This window comes from Lycium barbarum, chromosome 8 (assembly GCF_019175385.1).
Source record: "Lycium barbarum isolate Lr01 chromosome 8, ASM1917538v2, whole genome shotgun sequence".
NCBI classification, from domain to species: Eukaryota; Viridiplantae; Streptophyta; class Magnoliopsida; order Solanales; family Solanaceae; genus Lycium; species Lycium barbarum.
Genome location: NC_083344.1, coordinates 14,465,021 through 14,476,018, shown reverse-complemented (window position 1 = coordinate 14,476,018; position 10,998 = coordinate 14,465,021). Strand labels below are relative to the sequence as shown.

The 10,998-nt window shown below is 34.1% G+C and overlaps 1 protein-coding gene and 1 long non-coding RNA gene across 2 annotated transcripts; one reads left to right on the top strand and one right to left on the bottom strand.

Moving 5' to 3' along the window:
- The first annotated feature begins 1,257 nt into the window (after window positions 1-1,257).
- On the top strand, window positions 1,258-3,261 carry LOC132605012 (uncharacterized). Its single transcript, XM_060318340.1, has 6 exons — window positions 1,258-1,457; window positions 1,569-1,653; window positions 1,726-1,798; window positions 1,871-2,010; window positions 2,892-2,963; window positions 3,045-3,261. The coding sequence occupies exons 1-6, from the start codon at window positions 1,355-1,357 to the stop codon at window positions 3,109-3,111; spliced, it is 540 nt and encodes a 179-aa protein (XP_060174323.1). The 5' UTR covers window positions 1,258-1,354; the 3' UTR covers window positions 3,112-3,261.
- A 1,739-nt stretch (window positions 3,262-5,000) lies between these two features.
- LOC132605011 (uncharacterized) lies at window positions 5,001-9,275 on the bottom strand. Its single transcript, XR_009568966.1, has 3 exons — window positions 6,332-9,275; window positions 5,517-5,592; window positions 5,001-5,328 (listed from the first exon to the last, which is right to left on the bottom strand). It is a non-coding gene; the product is annotated as an uncharacterized LOC132605011 (long non-coding RNA).
- Window positions 9,276-10,998: the final 1,723 nt, after the last annotated feature.

Here is a 10,998-nt window from a genome sequence, read left to right as displayed (position 1 = left end):
TAAATTACAATTTTACCCTCAAAAGATCAAAAACGTGCATTTCAATTTTGGCGCTCAAGTTCCCCACTCTCTCTCTTACTCTCTATAAACAGAAGCTTCATTCATCCATTAAAGAGCTAGCTTCGATCAGGTAATTTTCATTCCATTACATTTTTCTCCTTATAACTTGCTCAAGTTCTCTCAATCTCACTCTCTGTCTCTGTCTCTCTCTCTCTCTCTCTCTCTCTCTATACATATATAGATACGTTGAAGCCCAGTTTCTTCTTAGCTTCATCAAGGTAATTTTGTTTCTCTCCTTATAATCTGTAGTTAGTTTTGAGTGTTTGATAGAGTTCAAATTTAGAGTGATTGACGAGAATTTTTAGTTATAATTGTTAGATCAAAGCTCGTGAGAGCTTTCGGCATGCCGTAAATTGATGCTATTTATGTAGCCAGAGTGTGTGTGTATGTATGATTATGTTTCTCGCCTTGTAATTTGTAGTTAGTTTTGAGTGTTTGAGTTTAGAGTGATTTTCGATAATATGATATTGCTAGATCGAAGCTCGTGAGAATTTTCGGCATGCCGCAAATTGATGCTATTTACGTTGCGAGTATGATTATGTTTCTCTCCTTGTAATTTGTAGTTAGCTTTGAGTGTTTGAGTTTAGAGTGATTTTCGATAATATGATATTGCTAGATCGAAGCTCGTGAGAATTTTCGGCATGCCGCAAATTGATGCTATTTACGTTGCGAGTATGATTATGTTTCTCCTTATAATTTATAGTTAGATTTGAGTGTTTTAATCCGATTGACGAGAATTTGTTATTGTTAGATCCAAGCTTGTGAGTTTTTGAGGCTATTTGTGTTGCGAGAGTGTGTGTGTATATATGATTATGTTTCTCTCCTTGTAATTTGAGCCTTGAGAGAGTTCAAATTTAGAGAATTTGTTATTGTTAGATCAAAGCTCCTGAGAATTTTCGGCATGCTGTAAATTGATGTTGCCGAGTGTGTGTGTGTGTGTGTGTAAATCTGGTTCTCTCTTTGTAATTTGTCTAACTTTGAGTGTTTGAAAGAGAGTGATTGACGAGAATTAGTCATTATTGTTAGATCGAAGCTCGTGAGAAAATTGATGCTATTTATGCTGCCGAGAGTGTGTGTGGATGACTCTGTTTATCATGATCTATAACCTTTAAATTTAACTGAGGTTGTATTGTATACACATTTTTCTGTGCTTCTTTTTTCCACGTGCGCTTGTGAATTATTCAATGCATTCAGTAGTTTATTCAGTAGTTTCTCTATATTTCATGTTTCTTAATATCACATAACAAGGCAGTAGCAGAAGTTCCAACTTGTTCAAGAATCTACTCCATTCAAAATGCCTTGTGTTCAATCAGATGAGTTTGGTACTTTAAACTCTTACCTAAGAGAGATTAAGTTGGGCAACCGTAGCATCAAAGGAGAGCTCAATACTTTCGTCTGTAAGTATATGAATTTCTTGTTTATTGACTACTCAACTTATTTCCCCATCCCGTCCCTTGCTCCCCCTTACTAGAAAGGTTTTTTTTTCCCTCTGTTTGAGTTTGTTTCAGGGACAGGTACAAAAGGGAAATGGCAGGAGCATTTCTTCCAAATAATGAAGGACATGTACCCGGAATTGACCCGGGAGTTGTTCAAGTAAGCCATCATGCTTTCTTTAAATAGTGGATCATCTTTGTTCTTAGTCATCTGACTTTCCAAATTTTACAGAAAAATGTACTTTCTGGAAAGGACTTGGGATGATTTCAGACAAGAAATTGGAATGATATATCGACTTGATAATGTAAGTAAAGTCCATCTCTATGTGTTTAATTTCTCATCGAATATGCTCTTTATCCAAATTTATTGTTTGCAGGAATGGAAGGACTGTGACTATGAAGACACAAACTTTTATACTACTTTGGAGGATAAGTTGAACAAGGTGGTTAAGGCCCAAATATCTGAAATCTACAGCCTTGAAAGTGACGAAAACATCATTTTGGATGACGATGCCATGTAATTATTTTCTTCTTCCCTTATTTAAGTTTATGTAGATTTTTAGACAATATGGAAAAAATTGACATGCGATATATAACATTAGAGTTAGGGGTGTACAAATTTCGGGTCAAACCGATAACCCGAAACAAATATCGTGTTATTGAGTTAACGGTCCGGGCCATTGGTTTGTTGGGGTTTTTATGGGTCAGTGTTTTATAATTATCGCGATAAAGGTTCAGGTCTTGGTTATGCCCCTTTCTTTATTGGTTAGCCCGATAATCCGATAAGTAAATTAAATTTACAATTTTACCTTTAGATATATAATGTGGGGGTTACTGTAGTATGTTTGAAAAGGTCTTCCTTCATTATTCATAGATAACTCTTGAATATAAAAACTACTTAGTGCTTACATTCAGTCTTCTCTGATCCGAACAAGACTGTCCAAACATACCTGTGCATAGTGTAATTAATGTTTATAATATCTTATTAGTATGATCCATGCCAAAAGGCGTTCCTTGATTGTTGTTTACCAGAAACTCCAATGGGTTAATGAAATGGATCAAATCTATGTTGTTATGCATTGAGTGGGTAATTAAAGCAGTGTGCAATTCATATATCTTCTTGTATATCTTGACATTTAACTTATTTACTGGTTGAATGTTTTGTTTGCTTATTGGTTAACCCAATAATTAAACTGATAATGATTGAGACCCAATAAACCGAAACCCGATAGACGATATCTTGGTTCGATTATCTGTTTTACATTTTTACAACCCCATAACCAATAATGTTGACCCCAACCGAACCATCTGATAAACGCCCTAATTAGAGTTAACAATTCATACTCATCTTCAGTTTTTTCATACGTTTATTTTTCCCAAAAACATTCATTTTTACAGATGTAAGACCGTCTACTTCTTTTACAACACAGAGCTGAAACGCCTTGTGTGCTTGAAGATTGCAGAGTTCAAGTAAAATACTTTTGCATATCTCAACATTATTTCCACACTTTAACTTGTCATTTTCTTAACTCAAGTTGCATTTCTTTCCAGCATTGAGGAACCCCCTGTTATCAATGATGATGAAGAGGAGGATGTAGATGGAAATGACAATACCTGAGATCTGATGACACTACATATATTCTTGTGGATGGATGTTTTGATTAGTACTTGTCATTGTTAAGGATTTTTACATTTAGTTGCTTGCTCATGAGTGATTTTATGGAATGTGGCATATACATGAATTGTTTACTCCAATATTATGTTGTGGTTCGCAGTGTGTTAACTCTTAGCTCTTAGCCTGGTATATTGCTAGCTTGAAGTACTTCTTCGCTATGGAGATCTGAAACTGGTCTGAATTTTGTAGTTTATCCACCAGCAGCAGCAGTTTGTAGAGTCATATATTCCCCTATTCTTTTGGTAACTGACTATCTTCCCTAGATTAATCTTCGAGAGACCTAGGTAAAAGCTCAAGATTACACGCTATGATCAGAAGTATTCAGCTATCAATAGGAAACCATGGACTGAAGTACCTCTGGAAGAACCCGAAAACGGATGAAGTCCCGCCCCATAATCTGAAAAGGCTTTCCATCTTTGTAACAGTAGGTTAAGGATCAGCATAAAAATAGTCTAATTATATAGAGCAGAACGGATACAAGGTATATCTGGACTAGTTTAGGATTGAAAGTATAGCTGATTGATCGTACTTAATTTGTATATTTTCCAAAACATGTCACCCGCAATCTCAAAAGTTTTCTCATCACCCTGCCAAGTTAAAGAAACACACAACTTCTGATGAGCACTAAAGCAAAATATACAAATTAAGTACGATCAAGCAGCTATATTTTCAATCCTAAACTAGTCCAGATATACCTTGTATCCGTTCTGCTCTATATAATTAGACTATTTTTATGCTGATCCTTAACCTACTGTTACACACTGAATATACAAATGAAGTGCAATTAATCAATCAGCTACACCTCAATCCAGAACTAGTCCAGATAGACCTTGTATCCATTTCGCGCTATAAAATTCATCATAATTAGTCAATTTTTATGCTAATTCTTAACCTTCTATAACACTAAATATACAAATCAAGCGCAAATAAAAAGTACTCCTAATGAGTCTATACAAGTTCATATCGTGGATGTTAATCAAAATTCAATAAAAATTAGTGGTACTCTTCTCTAACTTTTCTTAAAGACTAGAATTAGGCATTTGATAAAACAGAAATTTCATATTCATATCACAGAATTAAGTCTTTCGAGGTTGGAACTTGAAGAGGAAGAAGCGAGAGATGGAAGTGGAGCAAAGGCAGGTGTGAAAGTTCCAGCTAAGAGAGCTGAGAGGAGCATAAAGATCGTTCTTCACAAGCATCGCTTTTTCGCCATCGCCGCCGCTCGGAGTCTCAAACCCACTGCTCGGAGACTGGAAATGTCGTTTTTCTTCAGTGTTGTAGTCATTGAAAGTTAAAGAGTGCATTAGGTAAGAAGGAATGATTAGTAGTAAATGGTTGTCAACGGGAAGTTAACTAGCACTCCCTTTATCCTAATTTTCTTTTTAATCGATCCAAACAAAATTAATTTTAAATTTATTATTTTATTTAGATTATACAAATATTTACAACTTATTTATAGTTTATCCACCAGCGGCAGCAGTCTGTAGCGCATTGTGTCCTGGGTAAAAGCAAATGAATGATCAAGGGTAAGTGGAAATAACACATTGATATCATTAGATTACATTGGAGACATCCAACTTGGCAAGAAAAATTGTCGCAATGTGATATTGTCGCAATGTAATAGCCGCCGCTCGGAGTCTCAACTATATATATTTTAATTTTCAAGCATAAAGATGAGAATATAAGTGGTATTGCGCGAAAATATAGGTATGCCAGTAATGTGAAAAGCTTTTTGGCATACAAAACTACAACGAGAAATTCCAACCTACTGGCTTAAGCCATAAATAAAGCAATCATAGCAATCGTTAAAAATCCCAATACACAAGCTTTAACATAACAAAAAAGGCATACATAAGATATCACCACATGATTTCTTCTTGCAAAACATCATTCTATGACAGAACACCACCAGTGTTTTAAAACACGAGACCAACATATGCAACGACAAGAAATGAAAAGCGAGCAAATGCCTGCAACAGACAACTAATATACTTGCCAGATATACAGAGGCCACACACCATATTTAATCCTATAAACTCTAATATTAATGTAATTTACGAGTAATACTCCCAGTGCTATTTGTACCGCCTGAACTCCTCGTGAAAGAATTGCACTGAAAAGCTAGATTATTTCCCTCAAGCTTGGTTGGGATTTAAAGTACTGCAATTTGGTAAGTGTATAATTACACAATCAAAATCCAAATCAAATCATTGCTAATTGATGCAATATCTTAACAAACTGAAGCAAGAGTATTTTATGTTAGAAGAATCAATATTAAGAGCTAGAGAGTCCAATAAAGTTGACAACCAAAAGAGTAGAGATGTTATAAATGTAGGTACAGAATTTACCCCTGGCATAAGTTCTGTAGGCTCCAAGGTTGATCAGATCCTATCCTTCATACCTCTGTACCCTCTCCTGAACTACCTGCACACAAACTTCAAAACTCACCAATAAATCGAAAATGGTAGGCTTTAAAAGCAAATCTTCAGTTTGAAGACCCCGAAGTGTATGGCGTGCATTATCTTTCTTTCAGATTTGCAGAGTATTTTTATTTTCACTAGTTTCTTGAATCTACTGCATAGAGTTCATAACTTGATATCCAATATGTTGTACTCCTAATGGAATGTGAAAGCTTATTGCTGTAAATATTTTTCCATTCATGAATCAAGTTTTTGAGAATCTTCTACTGCTTCTTTAGAAGGCTTGCCTCTTGTTGAGTTTTAAGTCCTAACTGACATCCTCGGTTTCCTCTTTTAGCCTCATCCTAGTCTGCAAGTATTAATATCACTTTCTTGCTCCAAACCTATCGCTCTTCGTTGTCCAAAACAGAGACAACCTTAGACATTCCCATCTATGCTTTGAAGCCTAAAATTCCTATCTCTTCTTTTGTAGCCTAAATCCAGTATTATCTCTTTCAGCCATCATAACTGACTATTATCTTGCATCTGAAAGTCATAGCCGTCCCCACTCTCTTGCACACTAATGTCCAAGTCCTTGCTAGATCTCCATTATTATTTCGTGTAAAGCTTATTGATTGGTCAACTCAAGATTATTTTCTTTCCCTTTGTCGCTTTCCTTTTTCATTTGCTTACACGCGCATGGGGGGGTGTACAAGGGATTGCACCCATATAAAGTTTGCAAAAAAAGAAAAAAATTCAAAAACCTCAATGGATTCTTCTACCATTTCCAGTGTCACGACCCAACCCGTCGTGATGGCACCTACACTGAAAGTCTGGAAGCATTAAAGACTTGATATGACAGTAGATGATGCATTTTGGTAAATACAATACCTTCTCATAGAGTTCTTGGTATACTTGCTAAGTCAGTAAGTATTACTCTTGTCCACTATTCAAAAAGTCTGCAGCCGAACTGTAATTTCTAAGAAGGCAGAATGACATTAAAAAATACATTCTCAAGCACCACATAAACAGAAGGACCACTTGACGACTCAGTTCTTCAAAAAAAAAAATCCACTTATTGCAACCCTCGTCACTCTTTTAAACGTAAGCACTAAATTTTAAATATGTGAGTACTCAATGAGAAAATTAAACTCATTAACAAAACAATTACAGTAAGTGATACTTCATCTATATAGTCTCAAATGTATTACCAGTAGGAGAACGTTAATATCATTTGGGCAAAGACGTGGAACATACTAAATCTCATGGTGCATTGTTGTATCTATCATGGAAAGGAGTTTATAATATTCTTCGAGGCCTATGCTATTCCACCAGCAAAAAGGGTAAAGTATGTAAACATCCATGTAAAGTTGTACAGTAAAAGGACTACTCATAAAGAAAAACTCGAAAGATCAATCAGTAGTATTAGGATGTCAAGATAGCATGCTTCCTATTTTTTGCAGGTCTACAACATCGAACTGATAGACTTAACATCAAAAACTTTATTAAAAGAAAGAAAGTTCCTACATCTTACTGTCATTAGCTATAGTACTAACACACGAGAAGAAGAAATACAATCAAAGGCGAAAGCCACTGGAAAATGAAGATACAACAGAGAGCCAAAGGATTTGCATAATCCAGATGATACTCAAAACATTTAGGATCAAATTGCTAAATTCTTTGTTGAGTTGTGGCATTCTACTCCATTGATACTTTTGCACACTTTGAAAGGGATAAATAGTAGAGATGAGAGATTGATCCCACTATGCACATCCTAAAAATAAATTCAAAATCAGGAGAACATTACAATAAAGAACCAACAAAAATACTAAAAAGAGAAGGGAGAAATTGAAGGGAAAAGATCTTAACAGTATAAAGTTTTAGAAAATTTCTGAAAGAAGCTAATAATATCCGCATTAATGATTTCATTTGCAATTATATATCTAACGAATGCAAGGATAAATAGTAGAAGTATAAGATTCTAACATAAATCAAAGATCGTAATCCAAGCTCAGAGAGCTTCCGAATAAAAACTCTATAAATGTTGCATCAAATGAAAATGTAAAAAAATATCTAAAATAAAATTAACCAACTCACAGATTGTGAACATTTAAACATCAACATGTCATTTTCCTATGTGTCTTATACTCAAAACAAAAAAGTATCACGATTAGATACAATCAAACTTTTGAAGGTTGAAATATGCTCGAGGCATCAAGAGTCAGCTTAATGAAAGAAGTGTATATGAGAGTTGTCAATACTTAAGTCAGTGCATCGTATGCATGTAAATCAAAAATTATAAAACACCGAACCAGTTTATTTATTTAGCGAGAACTACAAATTTACAATAAGAAGCATTCTGATTAAGAATCTAAACTCTACAAAAAGCATTACACAAAGCAACCTATGTAAAAGTGTCTTATTTGTTTGTTGTTCAAAGCATATCTTTAGTTGCAGGTATGTAGATTGCTGTAACTCCAATCTGTGTTAAGTGGCATATATTTTTTGTATCAAAAAGGAGAAGTAGGAGAAACAAAAGGCAAAGAGGGAGACATTCCCAACAGAGTTTTATGGGGTTAAAATCTTTAGCAACTACTTGTTCCCGGCAGCTCTTATGTCTTTCATTGAAAAACTACAACAAAAGGAAAATTCAAAATAAAAATTTAACACAGTCTAGCTAAGTCATCTGAAAGGTCATGAATTGCTAAGGAAATCAGTAATAAGGCGTCTATTTTCATTGTCATTCTTAACTTGTGCTATAAAGGTGGTTACAAAGGCATTTAGGCCTCTAAATACCATAAACAGATTCTAAAGCTCTTCTAGTACAAGTTGGACGTCCAGTGTGAACAATAAAATCCAACCGAAAAATCAAATAAGAAAAGGGGATAAATTAAGATCCCAAGTTATCTAAAATTAACAACGTAAATGGATAAGGGGAAAAAATCCCTGATGACATTATCATAATACCCTCTCGAAGCAAGCTCTATGAAATCTTAGTAAGTTATTAGCACATACTTGTTACATCTACTATAAAATTACGAATATCATTTTTCCCTCGTTACCCAGAAAAGCAAAATGTGAAATAACTAAAATAAAATATAGAAGAATACATACCTAAAGTTTAAATGAACCAATGGGGTTTCAAGATTGACCGTTACAGACCCTTGTTCTACCCTCGGCCGCATCTCTGTAGGGCCTCTCCAATCATGCTGGTAATATATCTACTTTTAAAGTACGAATTTTAATTTTTCCCTCATTACATAAAACCCAACTATACGACAACAAAAACAAATCATAATTGAAGAATATAGTACCTCAAGTATAAATGAATTGTTGAAAGTTTCAAGCGTGACCTCTATAGGCCCTCATTCTGCACTCCTCCAATTAGGGGTGTACATGGACCGGGTTGGTTCGGATTTTTTAAACACCAAACCAAACCAATTGCGTCGGGTTTTAAAATTTATACACCAAACCAAACCAATAAAATTCGGGTTTTTCAACCTCGGATTTTCTCGAGTTATTCGGTTTTCTCGGATTTTTCGGGTTTTTTTTTTCCGGAATAGTCTTGATACAAAACATATACACTTTTACTTTAAATATTTCTTTAGTCCTAGTAAGATACAACTATATAATTAAGGTGTTTCTTAAGAAAATAACATAAAATGTGAGAAGAGTGATGACATTGTATTAAATATTCAGCAAAAGATAATAAAATCGGTTAAAATAGATATTGCTAATTAATAAGCCATAAAGAAAATGACTATAATCTAAAAATACTAAGTCATCTAAAATAAGTACAACTAACAAGTATTAGTTACATGACAAAGAAAAAAGACTTAAGCTATGTATTTTCACTCCCTAAACAAATTATACAAAACTAAAGAATAGATATCCAACATTATTGTCATTCTTAGTGGTAGATTGAATTTCTTTTGTGCATTAGTGTTGAGTTGGTTTTGGTTTGGACTTTATTTGAGTTACTAACATCCATAGGATATAAAATTTATTGATATTCAAAATTCTAAGTTCAAGCTTGAATAATATGATAATCGATAAAAAACTACGAAAAAATTTAAGAAATATTTATAAATTACATTACAAATAAATATTTTAAAAACTGAATACATGTAATGTCGGGTTGGTTTGGTTCGGTTCGGTTTGACTTTTTTTAGCTAAAACCAAACCAAACCAATTATGGTTGGGTTTTTTTTTTCAACACCAAACCAAGTCAAACCAAACCACAAGTCGGGTTATTTTCTCGGTTTGACTCGGTTTATCGGTTTGGTGCGGTTTGTCGGTTTACTTTGTACACCCCTACCTCCAATGTTTGTACTACAAAGCTATAAATAATTAGAATACAAAAGGACATAGCGGATTATTCAACCCGATAACAACAAATAAGTGAAACGTTTCACAAAAATAATTTAACAAATATAAGAAGATCAGTTGAAATTAGAAGGGCAAATGTGCGAGATTAGTTTTGCTCACAATTGTTGAGAAGAGAACCGAGACTTGATAGGGAGCAAGTTTCAGAGCCTGAAAAGAGGAGTACGCGTAAATTAGCCAATAAGCGATTCGATTGAGCAAATTAATTCGACGAATTTTAACAGGCAAAGGCAATCATAAAGCTAAAATAACTATAATATAATTACCAACAACACCTACGTCACAGTAAAACAATGAACTTGGAAATAAAGAAATCTCCAGAAGCAAAAGTTTACATAGGAAGCCCTCGTAATACCCAAAATCCAAAGATCAGTGGCGGAGCCAGATATTTTGGTAAGGTTGTTCAAATGTTGATGAGTATATAATTATTTTCCGATGAATGAGTGCAACAAAATTTTTTTAACATCATCACTGCACACCCGCCTAAAATTTTATGGTCCATTTGATTTCGCAAGTTATTCTTGATAAATTTCATTGCTAGAAAACTCTTACGGTGATTACAGTACCAAATGACAGCAACAACAAACAACAACATACCCAGTATACGTAATCCCACAAGTGGAGAACAACAAGGGGCATTCCGAGAATGTTACAAAGAGAGAGATAATGACTAATTAATTTTCTTTGAAAAAAAGAAAGAAAGAGAGAGAATAAAGTTGGATAATTAAAATGTTCACAAAAGAAATTAAAAAAGAAAAGAGAACAAAATAAGTGGTTGCTAACTTGCTATTAGATCTCGTTGTCTTATTTTTAAAATAAAAAATAAAAAAAATACCTCTTCTTCTTTTCTAGAAAATAGGAAGGAAAGAAGAAAGACTAAAGGAGCTTCAACAAATGAGTCCAACGTAACTCCAAACCAACATACGAATAAACCAAATGCAATCATAACTTAAATACAAATAAGTTTAGTCGGAGCATGGAAGAAAATAAGTGCAAATATAAATCAACCAAGTAGCTTCAAACATTGTTTGTATATTTTTTTTTT

What these genes read in the sequence shown, in the direction of transcription:
- LOC132605012 (XM_060318340.1), top strand. Translation starts at nt 1,355, where the DNA reads ATGCCTTGTGTTCAATCAGATGAGTTTGGTACTTTAAACTCTTACCTA. An exon ending in TGATATATCGACTTGATAAT is followed by an intron (nt 1,799 to 1,870) that starts GTAAGTAAAGTC and finishes TATTGTTTGCAG; the next exon opens with GAATGGAAGGACTGTGACTA. An exon ending in TTGAAGATTGCAGAGTTCAA is followed by an intron (nt 2,964 to 3,044) that starts GTAAAATACTTT and finishes ATTTCTTTCCAG; the next exon opens with CATTGAGGAACCCCCTGTTA.